A 25,779-nucleotide genomic window follows, 5' to 3' on the forward strand; every position below is an offset into this window, starting at 1 on the left:
TGTTCACACTTTGTCTTCCGTACACTGTAGACAAGGTGAGCTGAAATTTTACAGTAATTGCTCAATTACTAAATCACACATTTCCAGCGAGGCAAATTTATAACTTGAATGTGAAATTCCCTGTTTACCTTTCCAAAAAGGTGAGAATTAATTGAGGAATTGTGAAGAGCAAAAGATCATTTAAACTTCTACATGTCCCTCATGACTGCAAACACACATTCACAAGATCCTAGCAGTAGTACAGCCTCAGGCTTAGGGCCTGATAACTTAGCAAAGAAATCATTAAATGGTTTTGACATTTGTAATGTAAACTAAAGGGAATTTTATATATTAATTCTGGCGAATCTCTGTTGGCTAATGTTCTTTTCTGGTTTTCTGTTATGTGCAAGTTCAAATGTTTCTCATTGTAGTTGTATTCTGCTCCAACATGTTCCTCTTAAAGGGGTACTCCTCTACCCCAGCATTCACAACACTTTGTTCCGAATGCTGGGTGCGGGCTATAGGGGTTGGGACGCACCTTGTGATACTAAGCCACGCCCCCTCAATGCAAGTGACCATATCCCCTCCCCTAGACTTGCATTGAGGGGGCATGGCGTGTAATCACAAGGGGTGTGGGGTCACGACCCCTGCAGCCCACACCCAGCGTTCGGAAAAAAATGTTCCAAACGCTGGGGCAGAGGAGTACCCCTTTAGAAGGCTTTAGTCAGTTAAAGGGGTACTCCATTTATAGATTTGTAAATTATTTCTATTAAAAAAATCCCAATCCTTCCAGTACTTTTTAGCTACTGTATAATACACAGGAAGTTATTTTCTTTTTTAATTTCTGTCTGGCCACAGTGCTCTCTGCTGACACCTCTGTCCATGTCAAGAACTGTCGAGAGTAGGAGTAAATCCCCATAGAAAACCTCTCTTGCTCTGGACAGTTCCTGACATGGACAGAGGTGTCAGCAGAGAGTACGGTGGTCAAACTAGAAAGGAAATTCAAAAAGATAAGAACTTACTGTGGATCATACAGCAGCTGAAAAGTTCTGGAAGGATTGGGATTTTTTTAATAGAAATATTTTACAAATCTGTTTTTCTTTTAAATCATCTGGTGCCAAAAAGTTAATGTTTTCCAGTAAAGTGCCCCTTTAAGGCAAAGACAAGTTCAGCATGCTTCTTTTGGGACTACATTTGTATTAAGTTATAAGAATTGTACTAAAGTTTGCCATGCTGGAGAACCAAAATGCGTTACTTCAAGTGAGAATTATTTTCAAGAATACAATATTTGACACATGGAAGGTTCAGTGAGGTCAGTGCTCAGAATTATGTGCAAATACAATTATGTTTACCTGCAGCTACAAGTATGGGGGGCATAAGGGCTTAGTGCATATAAACTATATAAATCTCTATGTGGTACGCTCCCCCTTCTTCGCTCACCACTGCCTGCAGTAACGCTGCTCCCCATGGATGCTGAGGCCCAATATGTCTATTGACGCTCAGCCAATCACTGGCCACAGTAGTGTCCGACCTTAGCCCGTGATTAGCAGAACAGCAATGTGACATATTGGGCCCCAGCACCCGGAGGAAGATAGCTACTGAGACCGATGCTGGGTTGAATATGTGAATATGTCAATGCCACTCACTGGCTCAAGGACGACACAGATGTAGACAGTGATTGGCTGAATGGTAGTTGACGTATTGGGGCCCCGGGAACCAGAAAGAGGAGAGAACCTGAGAATGGGAGCAGCATTACTAGACAGCAGAGATGCGCAAAAGGTATGTATAAGCTTTGTTTTTTGTGCTATTTAGAAAAAAAACTTCCATCGGTTAACCCCTTTAACTCTACAGTTGTGTGAAGGGGAGCAGGGAATTTTGAGTTCTGTAGGAGAAAACTGGAGCTTAAATCCTTATACAGTAGAATCTCCCAATAGCGGACACTCACAGTGAATAAAAAAAAAAAAAGTGTCCACTATTGGGAGATGTCCCCTACTGGGAAAAAAGCTTAAAAATCTTTCTAAATGACGGAATACTGATCTGTACGCACTCCAGAGTGTAATTACCTGCAAAATACGATAAAAAAGCTAAATATAAATACGGTAAATAATTTAGCACTGTAATAAGGCTTTAAAAAAATCTAATGAAACAATATAATTAATTAGGAAAAGTAATCATTCATGCCAAATCATTCCCCCACAATGCCAAATCATTCCGTCATCCCCCTGTTCTTCTTACCTGGCCAGCAGGCAGTGACGAGTGACGCTCCTCTGAGCTTCACTCAATGAGGGCAGTGGCAGCTGCCAGCAGTGACAAGAGACGCTCCATACGTCACTCGTCATTTCAGGCAGTTGCCGCTCCCCTTGGTGAATGAGGCACAGAGGAGCGTCACTCGTCACTTTGGGCAGCCGCCGCTGCTCATGGCTGTCACTGTCCTCACTGAGTGAAGCGCAGAGGAGCGTCACTCATCACTGCCTGCTGGCCAGGTAAGAAATACTAAGAACGGGGGAACGATTTGGCACAGGGATGAGGGAATGATTTGGCATGGGAATGAGGGAATGGAGGAATGATTTGGCAAGTGGATGAGGAAATGGAGGAATGATTTGGCATGGGAATGAGGGAATAGAGGAATGATTTGGCAAGGGGATGAGGGAATGGAGGAATGATTTGGCAAGGGGATGAGGGAATGATTTAGCACAGGGGGATGATTTGGCATGGGGATGTGCTGGGGCTGCTACAGGGGGGTCCAGCAGGGGCCAGGGCCCCCTGGGAACCCCAACCACTTACTGGGGAATTGGCTGTACCCCCCTGACGGCAGCCCTGTGTACAAGGTAGGGCAGCACATAAGCCTGGTTGTCCCCTATTGGGTGTGTTTTGGCACCTATTGGGTGTGTTTTGGCCCATATTGGGAGTGTCCACGACCGCTGTTGGGAATGTCCCCTATTTGGAGGCTGCAAATACATTAAGTCCTATGGGACTCTGTCGGGGAATTAAAAACTGTCCGCTATTGGGAGTTGTCCGCTAATGGGAAGTGTCCACTAAGGGAGATTTCACTGTAATGGCTTTTTCAGGTGAGCCACATATCACCTATCCACAAGATGGTAACTGAGTTACAAGCCGTTACTGATATCACCTATAGATAACAAGAACAAGGGTTCTGTGTCCTCCCCTCCACATGAATGGAGCAATGGTTGAGAATGCACACTGCCTTACCATCTATTCTCTATAGCACTGACTATAATAGCTAAGTAGAGTATTTACAAGCTGAGCCTCTGCTCCAATCACAACTCAAAATCCATGTTCTCGTGATCTTGTAATCAGCAAGACCCCTCTAATCAGATACTTATCAGCTATCCTGGGAATATGCCATAAGTACCTAACTTGGGAAAACTTCTTTTGTCACATACAATGCCTCAAATATCTATCCATGTTTCACTGTGATTGTCATTATGAGCGAAATATATGTCCAGTATAAATGTCCATTACCCTCATCTGTGCGAGTTTAGCATCCCAAAATAATTAATTCCCTTTTGATCAAGAAGACTGTGCAGACTGCAAGGTTTACCGGACTGGTGTATAGGTGTGACTAGACAGGGCAAGGGGCCATTAAAGGGAATGTGTCACCATTTTATTAAAAAAAAGAAAAATTATTATTTCAAGATGAAGCAACCTGCCGCTCTGAGCAGGCACACTGGAGGCCTGTAAGTCGCCGAGTATACTCAGGGATGCACAGTGAACTCAGACATCTTGATGTCTGAGTGCACTCGGCGACTCACAGGCCTCCAGTGTGGCTGCTCAGAGCGGCAGGTCGCCGCTGCGAGCAGACCAGGGGGCTGAACGAGGGGGGGGGGGGGGGCGCGGGGATTTGTTTTTTACAGTAACAGAAGGCACAACATGGGTCGGGTCACCGGCAGATACCAGCGGATACGTTACGTGTGACTCTACGCTAAAGCAGCTAGGTGTCTTCAATGAGAGAACCAGTAACCCTCACCTCACCCGAGATTGAGCCTCTGACTGGGTGACATGCTGGATCCATTTAAAACTCCACCTGTGAGAAAGGGGGAGGGGTGTACAGCTAAAGAGGGTGCTATTTCCCCCTGAATTGTACATACAAGAAAAAAGAAAGATAGCCGGCACAACAGCCTAATACACGGGTGCACACTGCCATGGCAGATACAGAGTATACAAAAAAAGAGGATTGCAGCAGCACACATTGGTCTTGTATGTACAATTCAGGGGGAAATAGCACCCTCTTTAGCTGTACACCCCTCCCCCTTTCTCACAGGCGGAGTTTTAAATGGATCCAGCATGTCACCCAGTCAGATGTTGCAAAACTACAACTCCCAGCATGCCTGGCTTTGGCTGTCCAGGCATGCAGGGAGTTGTAGTTTTTCAACACCTGAAGGCACCCTGGTTGGGAAACACTGTTCTACTCAAAGGTGGACATTCCCAAAAAGTCTCCCTACCTTCTTGTTTATTCTCTATAAGGAGAGACAGTACTCAAATGACAGGAAAAAAAATAAAAAAAATATATAATACATAATTGGCCCTGATTTACTATGGTTTACTATGTTTTGTCGGGTTGTGCGCCAGAATTTGCGCCATAATTCTGTCTCATTGCGCCAGAAATTAAAAACCCGACCAACTCTCCATTTTACTAAGATAAACCGAAATAGGGGCGTGTCTGTCAGGAAAAGGGGCGTGGTCACAGAAAAGGGGTGTGGTCACAGAAATGGGGCGTGTTCTTGACATTTTCACAAAAACCCAACATATTTACTAAGGTTTCCACATAAAATGTGGTGGATTTGAGCTGAGGAAAACCCGACAGATCAGAGCAGGTGTAAAAAAAAAAAAAATGTAGGGAAAGCTTAGTAAATACTGTGTAAAAAAATTATAGGGAATTAAAACCCACAAAGAAACCTACACAACACTCTTAGTAAATCAGGGCCATTAAGTAAATAAGCTAAATAGTAGTAAATTATCAAAATTGTATGACATGTCTCCATATGTTTCGGTTTAGGTTATTTCACACAAGTCCATCATGTCCATTAAAGGAGAACTACAGGATTGAAAAATGTATCCCCTATCCTTAGGATAGGGGATAAGTTTCAGATCGCGGGGGGTTCGACCGCTGGGGCCCCTAGCCATCTCCCGTACGGGGCCCCAGCTCTCTGGTTCGAGAGGGCGTGTTGACCACCGCATGAAGCAGCGGCCAACACGCCCCCTCCATACACTGCTATGGGAGAGCCGGAAATTGCCGAAGGCAGCGCTTCCCACAGCAGTAAATGGAGGGCGTGTGTCAGTCGCCGCCTCGTGCGGTGGTCGACACGCGCTCTCTATGCAGAGAGATCGTGGGGGGCCCCAGCGGTCGGACCCCACCGTGATCTGAATCTTATCCCCTATCCTTAGGATAGGGGATAAAATTTTCAATCCCGTAGTTCTCCTTTAATAAAAAGAGTGTTAACCGAGTGTGCTCAAGGCACTTTATAGTTCACTAAGAAAAAGAAGACAATTAGATGTCATAGGGTGACAGACTAAATAAATGAATGAAATCTACCCTTGGGACGCTTGTTACTGGTGGAGCTGTTCATATCTCTTCCCAATAGATTACAGAGAATATCCTCCCACCCCCAAGCTGTTATCTCTACAACTCCCTACTTACATATTCATTACCATTTCTAGCTATTAGGTCTTTCCCATGTTTCATTCAAAACATTTACTTGACACAAAGGTCATTGAAAATGACTTCAGCTGATTGAAGTTGCTCATGTATATAATTTCTCATAAAGAACTGATGAATGATAAAATATGGTGGATTTTTTTCCTTTAATATCAAGTTTAAAATGAAGGTGACAGTGCAGCAAGTGGCATTCCGTCCGTACGCTGATGTATTTATATGCAAATGTGAAGAAAAGAAAACGGACGGCTGGAATGATTAGCCAAGTGAACAGAACTACAAGATGTAAAACTAAGGTATCTATATTTCTGCAACAGGAACTTAAAGGGGTATTCCAGGAAAAAACTTATTTTTTATATATATCAACTGGCTCCAAAAAGTTAAACAGATTTGTAAATTACTTCTTTATCTTCATCCTTTCAGTACTTGTGAGCTTCTGAAGTTGAGTTGTTCTTTTCTGTCTAAGTGCTCTCTGATGACACCTGTCTCGGGAACCACCCAGTTTAGAAGCAAATCCACATAGCAAACCTCTTCTACTCTGTGCAGTTCTCGAAACAAGCAGAGATGTCAGCAGAGAGCACTGTTGCCAGACAGAAAACAACAACTCAACTTCAGCAGCTGATAATTATTGAAAGGCTTAAGATTTTTTTAATAGAAGTAATCTTTTTAACTTTCTGGAGCCAGTTTGGAATACCCCTTTAAAGGAGAATTTACGGATTTTTTTTTTGTGTTTGATTATATATTGTAGCATAAGGTATTTTACAATGTGGAGGTTTTAGTGTATGCCTTGTGCTTACTTTTTTTGCAGATGTGGCAGGTATAGGAAATGCTCCATTTTGGTTTACAAATGCACAAGGATGTGGGTTCTGTAATGCAGCCTCCATTTGTCATGAAGCCTCTGGCTTTGGGTAAGGTGTTTGATCACTGCACCTGATCATCTCATCAGCCTTCGGCTGTCCGGGCATGCTGAGAGTTGTAGTTTTGCAAAAGCTGGGACGAACCCTGGTTGGGAAACACTGCCATAGAGATTGCAGCAGCAGTATACAGATAGAGATGGGAGGAGAGTATTTAACTACTATATATCTTCATTCCATACAGACAGCAGATGGACCTCGGAGGGTATCTGGGAGCTTGTAGTCTGACATTCCATTGTCATTTGGCTTGGATAGTTAGACTTTTGATCACATGACCAAACTTGACCAAAAACACGGATGCAGCTGTGCTGGAATAAAACAAATGACTCTGTAGAACTAGTGATGGTGAGTGTGCATGATATGGGCAAAAAAAAAATAATAAACCTTTAGAGCTTTAGATGCTTAGATGTGTCATATGTGGAGCAATTTGTTGTCGCAATATAAACAGCAGGAATAATAACAAACCCATCAATAAGGGAGATAATCCCAGCACTGAGCGCCAATCCATAGTGACGTCCAGAAGAAGGGCAGAATGACGCCGTTTGGTGTGTGCTTTTTTTTTTCTTCCTGCACTGAATTCCCATTCCTGTCAAGACTTAGGTAAGGAAATCTTTTAATTTCCTCCACATGCCAGCTAGCTCTTACTGAACCCTATTTGCACAAATACAGTAAAACTCATTATTTTCATTATCTAAGCTAATACACCACATCTGGCGAGGATTGTGTTATACTTTCTGGCAGCAGCTGTGAAATATCACTTGCCAAATGGAATTCTATATTGAAGATCGTTTAGAAAGTTTAATTTGCCTTCTACCTTAAAGGGGTTATCCAGGAAAAAACTTTTTTTTTTCTTAGATCAACTGGCTCCAGAAAGTTAAACAGATTGGTAAATGACTTCTATTCAAAAGTCTTAATCCTTTCAGTACTTATCAGCTGCTGAAGTTGACTTGTTCTTTTCTGTCTGGCAACAGTGCTCTCTGCCGACATCTCTGCTTGTCTCGGGAACTGCACAGAGTAGAATAGGTTTGCTATGGGGAATTGCTTCTACTCTGGACAGCTCCCGAGACGTGTGTCCTCAGAGAGCATGTAGACAGAAAAAAACAACTCAATTTCAGCAGCTCATACTGAAAGGATTAAGATTTTTTAATAGAATTAATTTACAAACCTGTTTAACTTTCTGGAGCCAGTTGATTTATAAAAAAAAAAAATAAGTTTTTTCCTGGATAACCCCTTTAATAGGAAACTCTTGTTTGATTGGGTGTCACTTTTGAAGACAAGCATGCCTCCTACATGGAGGATAAAACTTACCACTGCAGTAACTGCACACACATACGATTACCTGATATTTTAGAAATCTGCAGGACACATTTTTTTTTTTTTTTTTTTTTAAGCTCAACCTACATATGCAGGATGAGTAAAGGGATCAGTGAGGCTGTTAACAGATTGCCAATCCTTAGGGTCCATGCACACTACGGAATTTCTGAGAGGAGAAATTTCGCTTGGAAAGTCCAGTACAGCAGAGTGCCATAGCTTTCAATTGTATTCCGCTGCACAGTGCACACTACGGAATTTTACCAGCAGAGCCTTCCGCCGCTGTAATTCATGCGCTGAAGAAATAAACCTGTTTATTGTTTTGGGCAAAATACAGTGCAGATTGCACTCCCGCCCCCCGACGTTTCCTCAGCCCACGATGACTTTATCAAGGGAGTCCGGCTATATGTACTCCCTTGATAAAGCCAGCGTGGGCTGAGGAAACGTTGGGGGGCGGATGGCTAGCAATTTATTTTAAATAGCGACCACAAAGCCAGCATATATATCAGTACCTATGTGAGTCCACAGCTAAAAGCCATATAAAAAGAGTGGAAGTCTGATACACAAGTGGACCCACAGATACAATTAGCTGAGCAGCGGTCGTGTTTTTAAACGTGCACCAAACACTTATTCTGTTTTCTATTTGTTTCATTTTAAGAGATACAATAAAACATTGAAGTTTTAAACTGGGATTTCTAGTTTTAGGGCTAACCCCCTTTGGGGGAGTACGCCTAAAAGTTGTTGTTTGCACTCTTTGCCCTGGGATACCTGGGGGATTTGTTGTTTATTCCACTAAAATTCCACTCAGAAAAGCAGATTGGAGAATTTTCACAGTTTTTGAGCGGCATTTCAACAGAATTCGAGCAGAGTTCTAGCAGAATTTGTGTGCTTTCATAACACAGATTCCACTCTAATTCAGAGTCCCATTAACTTCAATGGGAATCTGAATAGAATTCCCTAAAATTTTTATGGGCAATGTCATTACAATATATTTTTTTTGGCATACGATACAGCAGGTAAAAGAAATAAGATTTGTAATTTACTCACTGTAAAAAATGTCTTTTTATGTCACTTTCACAGCTTTATAAATCAGGCCACTAGGGGTCTCCCTTCTGATCAAGACCGCATTCCGTCTGCTCAAAAGCATAAACTTTGGTCTCCTGCTGGACTGGCAGGAGACCTAACTCAGGAAGTGCTGTCTGGCCATTGGCAGTGAATAGCACGCACTCTCCCTGTTTCATACACAACCAGAGAGCCTCTCTGGCTGTGTATGAAACAGGGAGAGTGTGTGTAAAAAGACATTTTTACAGGGAGTAAATTACAAATCTTATTTATTTTACCTGCTGTATCATATGCAAAAGTTTTAAAAAAGTTAATGACAGTGCCCATTTAAAGGCATGTCTTATAATTTATAATTCCCCCAGTGGTTCCGATATGTGAATGGGACAGTGGAATCCCCATTGAAGTTAGGGTGCAATGTGCATGCAAATTCATGCCGCGTGTGGATTTTCCCTTATGTGAATCTACAGCTGGGACTCAGGGAGTTGTAGTTTTTTTTTTAACAGCTGGAGGCACACTGCTTGAGAAACACTGCCATAAGGAATTCACTGTCTGAAATTTAGACAAAAACTATATTTAATATATAGAAATAATTCACTAGACTTGTGCCTTGCAATGAACATCTTTAATACGGGGGAGGGGGACCCTTCAATAGTAAACTTCTTCCATAATGTCCTACAAGCTTAGCCCGACACTTCAAAGTATAAATCTGAGTTTAATTTCAATGTGCACTTGAAAAAGACGAACCTGATGGATATTTTCAAAGGGGGAAAAAATTTATAGCATGTGATTTTCATCCTTTAGGAAAATCAAAGCTAAGCGAGAAGGAATCAAATAACCACTTCCATATGTCTTATTATTTGTCTGTCTTCGGGAAAAGTCACTAGGTGTCTCCTTTAATATGTAGCCCACGTACGCTGCCCAATCTCACTCTTCTAACCCTGCTGTGGGGACTGAAACAGAATAAACATCCTGTACAGGCTCAAACAATAGTCACAAATGCGGACGCGACATCAAGAGCGAAGCCCTTATATTTTTATAAGACAGTATTAGCTAATTAAAACGGCGCAAGCGGCGTCTCCTGTGGCTTCTGGAACATTTTACAGACAGACAATTGTTCATTCTAAACTAGCTTTTTTATTCCCCTCCCCCCCCCCCCCCCCCCCAAGAAACCATTTCCCCTGAAGAGATTTAGAGATAAAGTTAACAGCGATATATTACTATATTTACTTAAGAAATTGAAAATAAATGCAGTTACCATTTTCCCGTAAAGAAAATGATCTCAAATGTCTTTCACAATTTTTTTTTCTTTCTTTTCCATCCCTCATGTATTACCATGTGTGATGGGTGAGGAAGTCTTAACTTACAGAGAAAACATCACCGGTAGGAGAATACACTGAACAAACCAAATATTTCTGCTTTCAGGATGCTTATTGATTTTAGAGAACACAAATTGTCTTAAGTGCAAGAAAAGAACATCCAATGGACGGTATCAGGTGTATAATGGCTGCCAGAGACATGGACCGTAGGAAAGCCGACAGATCGGGGGGGGGGGGGGGGGAGAGAGAGAATATAGACAGAAGGTGATCATTCACTGCCTAAGGAAATACTACAGTTCTGTTTGGGCTTCAAGGTAAATTGAGGAATAACAAGGTAAGCAAACTTCTATGGAGGGGGGTCTACTGTGCATCCATATGCCGCCTATGCCTGTTTTTGCTTCATTTTATGCTCTCATTGGAGATATATTCTAGGTATTTCCTGATTTATACCTCTGGCAAATGCCTCCAATTCTTGCCATTGCATAGACAAGTGTTTTCCAACCAGGGTGCCAGGGTGCAAAACTACCACTCCCAGCATGCTGCGAATTGTAGTTTTGCAACAGCTAGAAGCACTATGGTTGGGAAATTCTGGCATAGGCATAAGGTTGTAAAAAATAAATAGATACATTAAATAAATAAATATCAAGCATGCACAAAAATATAATCTTAAACATATAAAAAAAAAAAAAAGGGGCACTTATGGATGCAGAGAGACCTATGGACAGGATGGAAATGGGAATGGACAGGATGGGAAATGTAAAAAAAAATTAAATTAAAAAAAAAAGTAGAGCCATATCCAATTGTTTAGTATGTTCTATATTAATAGTCCCAATTTACATAAAGCAAACATGAGAAACTGAAGCACAAGCTGGGAAAAAGTCCAGGCAGTAAGGGCGGGACTAGCACTCCTCTGTGCTCACTCCTGTCCTATTAGACTGCAGCATGAAAACAGAGAGGAGGGGTTGCAGAGCAGCCTGCAGTGAATGGATGACGAGCCCCAGCACAGCAGACTAAGGGACAAAGTGAATACATGGTGAGAGAGGGCGGGCTCCGTGCTTGCCTCAGACACGCCGCTTCCTGAACAGTGGATGTCAGAATGAGTGAGCAGCAGAACAGAAGGATTTGTGAGCCAAATACAGAAGCTAGACACATAAAAAGACGAGTAAAGCATCTGCAAGACCTAGTGAGCAACATATAGGGGGATTACCGTATTTTTCGTCCTATAGGACGCGCCCAATTTATAGGTGCAAAATAAAAAAAAAATAAAGATTTTGAACCCAATAGTGGTCTTCAACCTGCGGACCTCCAGATGTTGCAAAACTACAACTCCCAGCATGCCCAGACAGCCGTTGGCTGGGAGTTGTAGTTTTGCAACATCTGGAGGTCCGCAGATTGAAGACCACTGCATAGGAGGTAATACTCATGTGTCCCCGCCGCTCCGGACCCGTCACCGCTGCCCTGGATGTCGCTCCATCGCTGTCGCCGTGTCCCCGTCGCTCCGGAACGTCTCTGCTGCCGGCCGGGTATCCTCGCTCTTCGTCGCCGCCAACACGTCTTTACGCACGCCGACGCACGTACGAGACGACGTGATGACGAGAAAGGAGAGCGCCGGCATACAGGGGATCCCTGAATGGAGAAGACACCGAGGAGGCAGGTAAGGTCCCTCCCGGTGTCCTGTAAGCACTAACCCGGCTATTCAGTCGGGCTGTTTGGGACCGCCGCGGTGAAATCGTGGCAGTCTGAACAGCCGGGTTAGTGTCACTTTACCTTCAGACGCGGCGGTCAGCTTTGATCGCCGCGTCTGAAGGGTTAATACAGTGCATCACCACGATCGGTGATGTCCTGTATTAGCCGCGGGTCCCGGCCGTTGATGGCCGCAGGGACCGCCGCGATAGGGGTGTATTCGCCGTATAAGACGCACAGACTTTTTCTCCCCAGTTTTGGGGGAAGAAAAAGTGCGTCTTATACGGCGAAAAATACAGTATTTTTGCACTTTAGGTTCTAATGTAAATATATGGCTGTACTATGGATGCAGCATATTGCATCTATAGTCGTTCTGTATGAATACAATGTAACAAAGATTTCTCAGATTCCATATATAAAAATATGTAGTGGCAAGTTCCAACGCAAGTCATTTTAGGAGTTAGTCTCTCCTATAAACTTTTTCTCGGTGAGAAAATAGTAACTTAGAATACGTCCATACGATGTTTATTATTAATATTATACCCTAATTTTGGGCTGTATAGTAAAGTTCTTACCGGCTCTCTTGTATCAGGAACTGGAATTGATTCAGGAGCCTAAAATGAAAACAAATACATTTACATGTTAAATAACACATTAAATATAAAGAGAACTAAATAATAACTAAATGCAGAATTTTTAATGTTTTTTTTAATTCATGCACAAATATTGTAGTTAGGGATTTTTATGCTTTTTTTCCCCATTCATATGAAGAGGTAATATGGTACTAATTAAGTTCTATAGAAGAAATGGACCATGTATGGTATTAAAGAATAAAGCCCATTTCCTCTCATTCATTCCTGTAAGTAAAAACATTAACACACACAATTAATTTCTGATTAACTCCTTAGTGAAGACACAAGATGAGATTCATCAGTGGAGGCCTCTGAATATTTAGGAAGGATAATTAGTCAGTTATCAGGAAATATGAATAACCGCACCATCTGGGCATGGCATGAACATCATGCCAGCATAGAGACCGACAGCCCATCCATGTGACTGGTTGTCGCTGACACCAACTCAAATACAGTTGTCACAGCTTGTGCACATATAAATGATATTCATCACCCCAGCTGTACTGTGAATGAGGAGCTCATCTGCTTGACTCACAATAAAGCAGCGGCTCTCACAATCTCAGGTCAGCACAAATCATACTCAAGAAGAGCGCTGCAGACGGGGAGCCCCAACACTGTGATGGCACCGCATAAAGCTGCTGGATATCACTTTATAATGAGAGCATTAAAGGCTTGTTCCCAGGTATTTCTTGTATTATAGGAAAATAGAAACGCTAACAATGGAACAAGGGACAGCATTGTGTATCTGTTGTTGACACAATCATAGTCCTGATTTAAAAAATGTACCTGAGAGATAAAGAAAGACAGACGCAGGCGAGAGACGGGCAGGCGAGAGACGGGCAGGCGAGAGACGGGCAGGCGAGAGACGGGCAGAGAGGCAGGCGAGAGACGGGCAGAGAGGCAGGCGAGAGACGGGCAGAGAGGCAGGCGAGAGACGGGCAGAGAGGCAGGCGAGAGACGGGCAGAGAGGCAGGCGAGAGACGGGCAGAGAGGCAGGCGAGAGACGGGCAGAGAGGCAGGCGAGAGACGGGCAGAGAGGCAGACGAGAGACGGGCAGAGAGGCAGACGAGAGACGGGCAGAGAGGCAGACGAGAGACGGGCAGAGAGGCAGACGAGAGACGGGCAGAGAGGCAGACGAGAGACGGGCAGAGAGGCAGACGAGAGACGGGCAGAGAGGCAGACGAGAGACGGGCAGAGAGGCAGACGAGAGACGGGCAGAGAGGCAGACGAGAGACGGGCAGAGAGGCAGACGAGAGACGGGCAGAGAGGCAGACGAGAGACGGGCAGAGAGGCAGACGAGAGACGGGCAGAGAGGCAGACGAGAGACGGGCAGAGAGGCAGACGAGAGACGGGCAGAGAGGCAGACGAGAGACGGGCAGAGAGGCAGACGAGAGACGGGCAGAGAGGCAGACGAGAGACGGGCAGAGAGGCAGACGAGAGACGGGCAGAGAGGCAGACGAGAGACGGGCAGAGAGGCAGACGAGAGACGGGCAGACAAAAGACGGGCAGAGATTAAGACAGACGGGTAGGGATAGGCAGGCAGCGAGACAGACAGAGAGAGACAGAGAGGGACAGACAGACAGACAGAGGATAAAAGCTACCATTGTAACCCTCAGGGCTGAATACAATTCATCCACCCAGACATCATGAGTGACTGTATATTGGGAACTTTACCTTCGATAAGAGGACACTGGATAACACTACTACCATTAATCAATCTACAATGAAAGCTTACATCATATAACATAATAATATTCATACCAGCTCCCGTGGTTGGAAAGCTTCATCTTGCCGGAGGACTAAGAGATTCACAGAGCCTCCCATCTTTGTGCTTCTCAGTAAGGATACAACTTCTTCTTGGGTCTTACCGGTCAAGTCTACACCATTCACCTTGAGGAGAAAAAAAGAATGTCAGCAAATCTCTTGATACATTACTTATCAGGCTGGGTCCATATCTCATATTTGCATCTTACTGAAACATCCTGGTGGAAATATATAATTGCATGTAGACTATATTTTTTATTTATTTATTTATATATATATTTTTTACAGGTCTCCAATTCAATACAAATGGATGTCAAGCAGGAAGGTTCAACAGGATGCCTATCCTGTAGCCATAAACTACTATAGTCATTCATCATCGATGTACAGCATGTAGCAGATTCAGCACATCATATTTTCAGGAAAATCTGCAGGGATGAGATCAAAGCCTCAACAAGATACCCAAAAGTGAGGTTTAAAGGCCCCAAGTTAACCAGAACTGGCCTCCCAACTCTCCCTGATAGATAATGTTGGGGGAAAGAAGGATTAGAAACAGTGGCTTTCATCTGCCGACTGCTACTGAAGGCATGGTAACATTAATGGGGGGGGACTCCAGTAAAGTATATATATTTAGAAGAAAAAAAATCCATAGCCACAACACTACTGCCTGGTAGCCATGGCTCCTGTGGCCCCTTTTGTCTTCTCTCGATGTTTGATATTCTTTGCCATCCTTCTCCCCTTGACTACATCTCCCAGTAGTCATTGCAGCTCTGCTCTGAGCAGCAGAGAGAGGTTCAGTGTCTGACTGGCTGAGACCACACACACACCTCCCAGTTCTCAGTACTAAAGGGAGAATGATTCATCAGTGCAGGGTAGAAACCACATGGTTTGTGTTTCTCAGGATGATGGGGGCTGCTATCAGAGAGGATGACTGGAGGATTTCATTCCCTCACTGTATGTAAGTGACAACCAAAGAGGGGAAACTGCTCTATGTAGCTAAAGAATGATATTTAGACAATTAAATAGGGTGATGAGAGGGAAAGGCTGGGCTACGGGTTTAGTTTCCCTTTAAAGGGGATCTAAATTGCTGATATATGGTTATAGGGGTCATTACACTGAGAATTATGTAATCTTTAACGGTGCTTTCAGATGTGCCGATCCTTGGCAATATCTTAACCCATAGCTGCGCCAATATGCCTCCTATGAATACAGACTCAACCCTTTTCTTTGACATAACTAGGGCCATTCCTAAGAAACCAAATCTGCAAGTAAAGAAAAGATACCAAAAGTATATCATACTGAAAATATACCGTATATACTCGAGTATAAGCCGACCCGAGTATAAGCCGAGACCCCTAATTTCAACCCAAAATCCCAGGAAAAGTTATTGACTCGAGTATAAGCCTAGGGTGGGAAATACCTCATCCCCCCCCTGTCATCATCCAGACCCGTCATTAACATCCTCATCATCATCCCCTTGTCATCATCCCACACATCCCCCCTTCATCATCCCCTTATCATCCCACACATCCCCCCTTCATCATCCCCTTATCATCCCACACATCCCCCCTTCATCATCCCCTTATCATCCCGCACATCCCCCCTTCATCATCCCCTTATCATCCCGCACATCCCCCCTTCATCATCCCCTTATCATCCCGCACATCCCCCCTTCATCATCCCCTTATCATCCCACACCCCCCCCCCCCTTCATCATCCCCTTATCATCCCACACCCCCCCCCTTCATCATCCCCACACCCCCCCCCCCTTCATCATCCTCTTATCATTCGCCCTCAGTGGTCTTCAACCTGCGGACCTCCAGAGGTTTCAAAACTACAACTCCCAGCAAGCCCGGGCAGCCATCGGCTGTCCGGGCTTGCTGGGAGTTGTAGTTTTGAAACCTCCGGAGGTCCGCAGGTTGAAGACCACTGCGGCCTTCAACATCATCCAGCCCCCTCTCACCCCCTTTAGTTCTGAGTACTCACCTCCGCTCGGCGCTGGTCCGGTCCTGCAGGGCTGTCCGGAGAGGAGGTGGTCCGGTGGGGAGGTGGTCCGGGCTGCTATCTTCACCGGGGGCGCCTCTTCTCCGCGCTTTTGGCCCGGAATAGAGCCGTTGCCTTGACAATGACGCAGAATTACGTTGGCAATGAACGCACCTCTGCGTCGTTGTCACGGCAACGTGACTATTCTGAGGCCGGGCCCGAAGCGCTTAGAAGAGGCCTCCCCGGTGAAGATAGCAGCCCGGAACCAGTATCCCACCGGACCACCTCCTCACCGGACAGCCCTGCAGGACCGGACCAGTGCCGAGCGGAGGTGAGTACTCAGAACTAAAGGGGGTGAGAGGGGGCTGGATGATGTTGAAGGCCGCAGTGGTCTTCAACCTGCGGACCTCCGGAGGTTTCAAAACTACAACTCCCAGCAAGCCCGGACAGTCGATGGCTGCCCGGGCTTGCTGGGAGTTGTAGTTTTGAAACCTCTGGAGGTCCGCAGGTTGAAGACCACTGCGGGTGGGGGAGTTCACTCGAGTATAAGCCGAGGGGGGTGTTTTCAGCACGAAAAATCGTGCTGAAAAACTCGGCCTATACTCGAGTATATACGGTAACCAAAATTTATTTCGCTAACGTGCGACATCGCTTATTTTATAATATAACCTGTGGCAAAACCGAAAAAAAAAAATTGTGGGAGGAAATGAAAAAAAAACGCCATTTTGTAGATTTTGGGTGCTCCCGTTTCTATGCAGTGCACTTTTCGGTAAAAATGACATTTTATCTTTATTCTGTAGGTCCATATGGTTACAAGGATACCCAATTTGTATAGGTTTAATTTAATTTTAATATAAAAAAATTATAAACTGCCCAAATTAGTATGTTTAAAATTGGAATCTTCTGACCCCTATAACTTTTTAATGGTATTATGGCACATTTTTTGCACTGTCGCCTGTAGTTTTTATCGGTACCATTTTTGTTTTGATGGGACTTTTTGATCGCTTTTTATTAATATTTTTTATGGTATATGAAGTGACCAAAAGTGCACAATTTTGGACATTGGTATTTTATTTATGTGTACGCCATTGACCAAGTGGATTAGCTAACCTTATATTTTAATAGTTCGGACATTTACGCACAAGCCGGTACCACATGATTATTTTTATTCTTTATTACATTATTTTATTAAAAAAATTGGAAAAGGGGGATGACAAACTTTTAATAGGGAAGGAGTTATTGAACTTGTTACTTTTAGTTTTTTTTACACTTTTTTTTTTTGCCCCCATAGGGGGCTACAACATGCAATCTTCTGATTGCATACACTGTTCAATGCTATGCCATTGCATAGCATTGATCAGTGTAACCAGCGCTCTGCTGCTCTAGCCATGGAGCAGTAGATCGCGGATTGAACGACGAGGAGGCTGGTGAGGACCTCCCGTCGTCCAGCATGCTGGTTGGGACTTCATGATTCTGTCGTTATAGTCCAGATCAGCTCCGCTGAGCTGCCAGGTTAGTTTCACTTTTAGTTTAGATGCCGCGATCAATTTTGATCGAGGCATCTAAAGGGTTAATGCCGGGCATCGGCCCGATTGGCAGTGCCCGGCATTAGCCGTGGGTCCTGGCTGCCCGTAGCAACCGGTACCCACTCATGAGAACGGTTTAAACCCTGTTAGCGTACGGGTACGCCCTGAGTCCTTAAGGACTCTGGAACGGGGCTTACCCGTATGCCCTGCATCCTTAAGGGGTTAAAATCATATAAAACAATATAAACATACAAATACATACATATATGCAGGATAAAAAAATAGTTTGATGGCTTCACACCTAGAATTTCCCTTTTAAATTTGGATTTTAATAAGTTTGGTGATTGATACTCCCTAGTAGATATTCCAGGCCACCATGAATTGCCGTAATTACATTTCACAGCTGCATCACATTCAGTAAACACGTGTTCTGTGGGCAACTGCAGCGTGAGGTCAGGCCAGGTAGTCTTGTATTTTATATTAGTAGGGCTGCACAAATACCGTGCTGCTTAAGTGACTATTAAAAACAGAAAACGCTCAAGAGAGGAGGTGATGACTTCATTCAGCATGGTGTAAGGATAGAACATGTGGTCACTTAGCCTAACACTTATGCAGCTGTAAACAGCATGAAACAAAACAATAAAGCATTACAACCTGAGATACCAAAAATTGTACATGCTGAGGAGTCAAATGACAAGTTCAGCTCTGCTACATTATCATTACATGGCTAATTTTGAAAAAATCAGATCCTACAATCCATAACAATATGGTAAAATAGCTGTGTATCAGATGTGCAACATCTAGTCCTTCCAAAAATTACAGGAAATGTGGACTGCAACACAACCTAATAGTTGCAGTCACAGGTCAGATCATTTGGAAAGGTAAATTTGGAGGCCAAAAAAACACATCATATAAGGAATCAATTTACATTAACTGTATACATGTGTTTTTACTAACAAGAATGTAGACAATTTCCTTGAAGAGAAGAGGAAAACTATTTTCTTTATGTTTTTCATCATTGGCAGAGATAAATCTAACAAGAAAAACAAGTATATACACTATGCAAAACTAATAAAACTTAGAAAAATACCACAAGATCCTGTCTGTGCTTTAATGCCATAAAATAAACATATTAAATAAAAATGGACAGACAAAGAAATGGCAACTTAAAAGAATATTAAGACTTTCCTGGAAATCTATAACATTGATCCTGAATTAAATTTAATAAAGACAAATGATTACCTCCAATAGCCTATCCGCAGCTTTCAATCTTCCATCTTGGATAGCAGCTCCTCTAGGCAGGATGTTTTTCACGTAGATTGGAGCTGAACCTCCAATAGGGACATCTCTAGACGTTATACTGAACCCCAAACCTTCAGCCCCTGCAAAAAGTTTCGAAAGAATTTTTTTTAATTTACTTTAGAAAAACTAATTTAAAAATTGAAACCTATATGGAAATAGGTGGTCGGACAACCGCATTTTTTACTGAAGGTCCCTCACACATAATGAAGACTCATCAGGTCTAAGGGGCCATGGTAGCTGCATTACTGTTTTAAGACCCCTAGAGGACTTGTATAAATCAAATTTCATAGATTTACTGCGCAGAAAATTGCACCCAACATTTGCTCCTTAGAACTTTTTGACTTTCGTCTGTGACTCCTACGTCTCCCATCCATCTAGTTTCACAAGAACTTCTACCCTTGAATTTATCAGAAATGTATATTAAACATTTTTTTAAATCCAATCCTGCAAATTGCAGCATTAAATTACTGTCTACAGTGAGAAATTCAGATTTGGAAGTGGTAAACGGAAAATGATTGTATAATCCTTTGTTGTTGGAGCCTCTCCACGGGGGTCCGGCAGAAGGGATGAGAGGCGTCATACGTCCCTGCTGGCCTCCTGCTGGGTAGAGATACAAGCATGGGATTAAATTATACGCATTTAACAATATTGTGAAGGTTTTTGATATGAGTAGAAGCAATTATTACAGTTTTCAGGCTTCTATCAGCATATAAGGATGGTAGCCTCCACATTTTAAAGTTCGACATTGCAGCTGGAAATTAATCCGTCTGTGGAGGACCCATAAAACTCACCCAGAGAACGCGATTTCCATTCATTTGGTGAAAGTCATTTTATTTACCGGCTACCGTGAATATCTCAGGACGCAGTTACAATATGACCGCTAATAAGAGAAAACTTGATGTCTGGATAATTAAAACTCAGCTGCGTGGCTCAGGAAACGTCTCATTCTGGCGCGTGCTCATTAAAAGCTTCCCACTGACTGGAGGACGCAGTAATGGACCGCGCATCACCAGGCAATGACAAAGAATAGTGTCCCATAGAATCCATGGAGAACACAATATAAGGAGAGATGAGAAAGTCCTTGGGTGGCATTAGGTGATGTTATGCATTGAATTACCACTGAATTTTGTATTAAATTCCTGAGAGGTTAGTAGTGTAAAGTCTGGCAGACATCTCTAGGAACACGTATGAATAAACCTTGCAACAGAAAAGCAATATATTCTAGATATTCAGCTTCCAGTAAATCCTGTAGGATCCCATCCAGGTTCTGCCATGTCATGTTGGAGCCTTAAAGGGGTACTCGGCCCCTAGACATCTTATTCCCTATCCAAAGGATATGGGATAAGATGTCTGATCACGGGGTCCCGCTGCTGGGGACCCCCGGGATCTCGGCTGCAGCACCCCTGTCATTACTGCACAAAGCAAACTCGCTTTGTACGTAATAAAGGGCAATACAGGGGCCGGAGCATCCTGATGTCATGGCTCCGCCCCCTCATGACATCACGGCCCGCCCCATCAATACAAGCCTATGGAAGGGGGCGTCCTGATGCTCCAGCCCCTATATCGCCCGTCATTACACAAGGAGCGAGTTAGCTCTGTGCAGTAATGTAAGTGGGGTGCTTCAGCCAGGAGATTCTGGGGGTCCCCAGCAGCGGGACCCCCGCGATCAGACATCTTATCCCCTATCCTTTGGATAGGGGATAAGATATCTAGGGGCGGAGTACCCCTTTAAGGTCTGTATACACATTTAGAGGGGTTTTTCAGTCCAGAAAAAAAGATGTATCCCTGCACTTCTTGTAAGTCTGTTGTAGAGTCTGTTAATTATTTTTTGTAAAGTGGGGGATACCATAACAACCTGACAGACCCCATCATAAGTGAAAGGGGGTATCCGTTGGACATTAATGATTTCTGTCAGCTCAACTTCATCTTCAACGTCATCTTGAATTTTCTGCTGTTAAGATAAAACAGAACTGGAAATGACTATACAGATTTCTTTTTTCCTTTTTTCACACCCTCTGTTAGAGTGACTTTATATGGGTGTAATGCAAGTGGAACATCTTTACCCTCAAAAAGTTCCACTGAACTGAACTAAAGCTGGCCATACACTTAAGATAGCTGTTGGCCATACGATTATGTTCCCCCCATACACATTCACCAGAGTATACACGTGTCCCGAATTAGGAGACAGGAAAAAACTGCTGCCTGAGAAGTTGTATCTCGCCAAGAATAAAAGGATCAAGCAGTTAAAACCCAACATGCCTGATCCTTCTATCCCTTGACATTGGCAAACAAAGAGAATCGAGAGGCCACATACACATCAGGTAATTTGCTGCTCCTAAAGAAATTAGTGGGATGATGCCGAAACGTATCTAATGTGTATTTTTTTGATCACCAGAACACCCTGTAGTGATTTATGTTTGAGCAAACTGTAAGTGTTGGGAGCACAATATGGACATTAAAATATAGCTGCATCACAGCAACGTGACATTGGTCTCATTCATATAGCACTTTTTCTGCCAATGAATAGAGACATTTGCTTAAATAAGAGACTGGAATCCATTTTAATCCATCATATGCTCCTGGGTTTTGACAGCTAATCCAATGCTTCATATACCATAAACACTCTACTTGATGCTTTTCTTGGGCATGGTCATACACGGATGAAGAACAGGTGCAAGTTTCCTGGCACCATCTATGGACCTGCATGAACTGATTTATTTATTTTTTACCTGTAGTGACAAAGTTGACAAATATGGCATTAAAGCTTGCACATAAATTGTTGACTGTACGGCTCGCGAAGAGAGACACATTCCAATCTATCTATGGATCACGTACAAACATGTATCCAGCTGTAAATCTCTCAATGACATAGATAATTATTTCTGTAATTAAAATTAGAGACAATTATCTACAAGAGCAGCCTCCATTTCATTGCTAATCTACTTGGAAACATTCAATTACTGTATGTCTAACGCGGATGTAATAGACACGGTTATGGATCATAAAAAGCATTCAATGCTCAAAAACTCTGGCTCCCTTATAACTTCAGGGCGAAACAAAAATATTCCCAGAGAGACGCCTTGTATTTATATTTTCCCTGGGATGGATTTTTTTTTCTTTCTCACAACATTTAAATAAGTCAAATCAATTATTGCCTCAAGTTCTGGTTGTAAGTAACAAGATTAAATCCAAGGAGAATGAGATTGACAGAAAACAATATACGTATATAATGTCCACCATTGAGACCATGTGACTCCCAATGATCTCTCCTATCTCTACCCATAATCCATAAAATGTTAGCTATTCGATTATTCAAATGCAATCCATAGAACATCTGAGTCAGTGAAAGCTGAGATTTGCCGAGTATTACAGCCTTTTGGAAATGTGAATGAAAATGCAATCCGTTTAGAAATGGCTTCTATAAAAAAGAAGAGATATCAGCCGATTTCAGCTCATCTCTAATATATCCATATACAATAACATTTTTAAGGACATTTCAAATCTTTTGCACACAGCTAGCTCATCGCTCAGTCCATACCTTTCTAGTTAAATCGCTATTAAAAGTTAAGAAATTGCTAATTTTCTATCTTGGTGAATGGCATAGGAACACTTTCTGCAGGGTCGGGCATATAGCCTGTGCATGGGGGTGAGCAGACTGCAGCAGGATCCTAAGGAGCAAAGGAGAGCCCAGACCATTGTACACATCCATTAGGTAGGGGTGTGACTTAATACAAGTGGGTGTGGCTCAACTAAGTGGGCCAGGCTTAGGGTTCCCTGGGGGTGGAATTAGAAATTTGTTTTCAAGGCGAGTTCATCAAGGTAATAATCATGGAAAAGTGTAAGGGTATGTTCACATTGAGTAATAATTCAGCGGTAGGATCGCGTCCCTGCGTCGTCACCATTGACGGCAATGCAGGGCTCGTGGACTTCTGTGCAAAGAGTGAACATGTTCTCTCTTTGCTCGGATCAATCTCTTCAGAGGAATTGCCCACCGCTGGCTCTGTTTGAACGGGTTTCGCGGAAGATCCATTCACACTGATGTTAATGCTCACTGCGCGTAGTTCTGCAAGCGAAATTACGTTGGAATTGCCCAGAGTGAACATACCCTTAGGCAGTATTACCCAACCAGGGCGCCTTCAGGGGTTGCAAAACTACAACTCCCAGTATGTTCAGACAGCCAAGAGCTGGAGACGCCTTAATTGGTAAAAACTGATATAAGAGCTCATTCCCACTACGGAATTGCAAAGCAGACAAGTGCATTTTGCCTTGAATCACAGTTCTATTGAGTATGATGAACACTGTTTGATGTAGTGCATAAAAAGAAAGTTCCGCAATGGAACATCCAATGAGGAATTGGATTCCAGAAGATATGATCAATCATCTGGTGGAATCTATCAAAGTCCTATTCATCAATGGGAAAGCGCTTACGCTTATGCCACAGACAAACGAAAATTCTTAATAATTTTTAGTAGATGAAATTCAGGAAGAAACTTGTCCTTGCTGAACTTCCTTATAGTGAAATATGACCTGCAATATCTTTAAGGACACGCTCACATTTTATATGAGAATCCTGCTAAAGAGTTTTTGTAAAATAGGAATTTGTGATAGATCTGCGATACAGTATTAGTCCTAGTTCTGGGCGGTATACCGGTTCATAACAAATACCAAATTTTTTTTTTCCTGCACGATAGGAATTTTTCCCATACCGCATTACCGGTCGGGCCCCTACATCGGGGAACTAATTATATGTGACCCGCGGGCGCTGTTCTGCTTCTCCCCTCCCCCCCCCCAAATGAATCATCAGCCCAGTGCTTCGCTGTCCAAACATCGGGGAACTAATCATATGTTACCCTCAAGCTCTGCTCTCCTCGTCCTCCTGTGAGTTGCGGGCCGTACTGTACTACATAGCCGGCAGGCTCCTTACACGACAGTGCACTCAGCCTATCACCGTCCGAGGCAGGACATCGCTGGGGCCGGTGATAGGCTGACGGCTCTGTGACGTTACCATCCCCAGCGTGAGTCCGTTACCGGAGCAACAGGGGAACGTAGGAAGGGGATTTAAAGATAATTTTGCTTATTTTTGCAGCCCGGGCACAAGGAATATGTAGTACAGAACAGATTTCCAGCACTGGCGGCCCACAACTCACGGGAGGACGAGGAGAGCCGAGCTTGCGGGTAACATATTAGGGGGACAGCGCAGCGCTGGGGGGGTTTGGTTAGAGAAGCAGTGGCCATGGGTCACATGATGATGTTGGGTGGAAAATACCGTTAAATACAGTGGAACCGCCATAACTTACAAAAATACTACGATACACATTTTTGGTCATACCGCCCAGCTCTAATTAGTCCCGTGCGTTTAGAATATTCCCAATACTTTAGATTTTGAATGTAACTCTTCATCAATCTTAGATACAAAAACACAATTCACTAAAAATGCTGTCAAAAATCTGTCCATCTTACCTTTTTTGAGCTGTATATATAGCTGCTTCTTTGCTTTTTTGGTATTATAGCCGCTGGGTGGAGGAGAGCTGACACCTCGCTGTGGTGATGGCGTTAGGCCTGTGGGTGGTTTTCCTGCTGCATTGATAGTATGAGGTAGATGTGAGTAAGAGTCCATAGGCTCTGTCTGGTTTACTTGACGTGGCACTCTCTGTAGTGTCTGCTCAGGTCCCGGGCTGTGGAAATTCCTATTCTCGATGTACTGGTCAGGGACATGTTGGTTGGAGTAGTAGCTGTTGTTCTCGCTTTGGGACAGTTGTTCGTATGGTTCTTTGTTAGCGGCTGGCACCACATGAAACCAGATCATGGGAGAGCGCATGGCTTGACGGAACATATGCTGAGCTCTGGATAAATGAGATAAGATGAGCAAATCAGGATTAGTAAACTATAAATTGTTAGGAACATAATTATGCTTTTCAATTATGCAAAATGGGTCTGTCTCGTGGCACTACACAGAGACAGTATTATTTATGGCGGGAAAAAAATAATTAAATAAGACATTACTGTTAATAATAATCAAGACTTCTAAGCGTGCTGCTTGTATGGCCTGTATCGGAGCAGAAAGTACCAGGGTTAAGGAATTTTATATCATACAACTGATATAGAAATATGAAAAGGCAATGATTTTTAAACAGAGTCCCCTAGGATACGGCTGAGCGCACGCTCTTATTTACTTATTCTGCTGTCAGTCCTGATATCAATACTGGACATTTGCACAGGGACTTGGACTCGTGCAAATGTCCCGATACCCAATACTGTGGTGAAATCGTGGTGTCCCGATAAGCTGAGAGGATGGCCCGAGGTCCCTTACTGTGCTCCATGCAGGCCGATCGTCGCTCCTATACTGCAGGCAGGCAGTATTAAAGGAACGCCGATAATACTGATCAATGCTATGCTATGACATAGCATTGATCAGTGTATGGAGTCTACAGATGCAGTCTGCATGTACTAGTCCCCGATGAGGACTAAAAAATTTGTGCAAAAAATTTCCCTAATAAAAGTTTTAATCACCACCTTTTATATAAAAAAAAGCCCTTCCTCTAATAAAAACTAAAAAAAAAAAAATTCCCCATAAAAAAAAAAAAAAAAGATTCAGATGAATCTTAAATTAGATGGTTATCAAGTCTCACCAAAAAC

General features: G+C 43.3%; 1 protein-coding gene across 12 annotated transcripts in view; it reads right to left on the reverse strand.

Moving 5' to 3' along the window:
* PARD3 (par-3 family cell polarity regulator) overlaps positions 1 to 25,779 on the reverse strand; it is a 613,817-nt gene that overhangs the window by 300,235 nt on the left and 287,803 nt on the right. For all 12 annotated transcript variants that reach the window (XM_056519476.1, XM_056519478.1, XM_056519469.1 and 9 more), the window contains 4 exons: positions 24,604 to 24,986; positions 19,084 to 19,223; positions 14,333 to 14,461; positions 12,515 to 12,553 (listed from right to left, as the gene is read on the reverse strand). In XM_056519476.1, coding sequence (XP_056375451.1) covers positions 12,515 to 12,553; positions 14,333 to 14,461; positions 19,084 to 19,223; positions 24,604 to 24,986 — 691 coding nt within the window. The remainder of the gene's footprint in view (positions 1 to 12,514; positions 12,554 to 14,332; positions 14,462 to 19,083; positions 19,224 to 24,603; positions 24,987 to 25,779) is intronic.

Source organism: Hyla sarda, chromosome 5, assembly GCF_029499605.1.
Source record: "Hyla sarda isolate aHylSar1 chromosome 5, aHylSar1.hap1, whole genome shotgun sequence".
Taxonomy (NCBI): Eukaryota; Metazoa; Chordata; class Amphibia; order Anura; family Hylidae; genus Hyla; species Hyla sarda.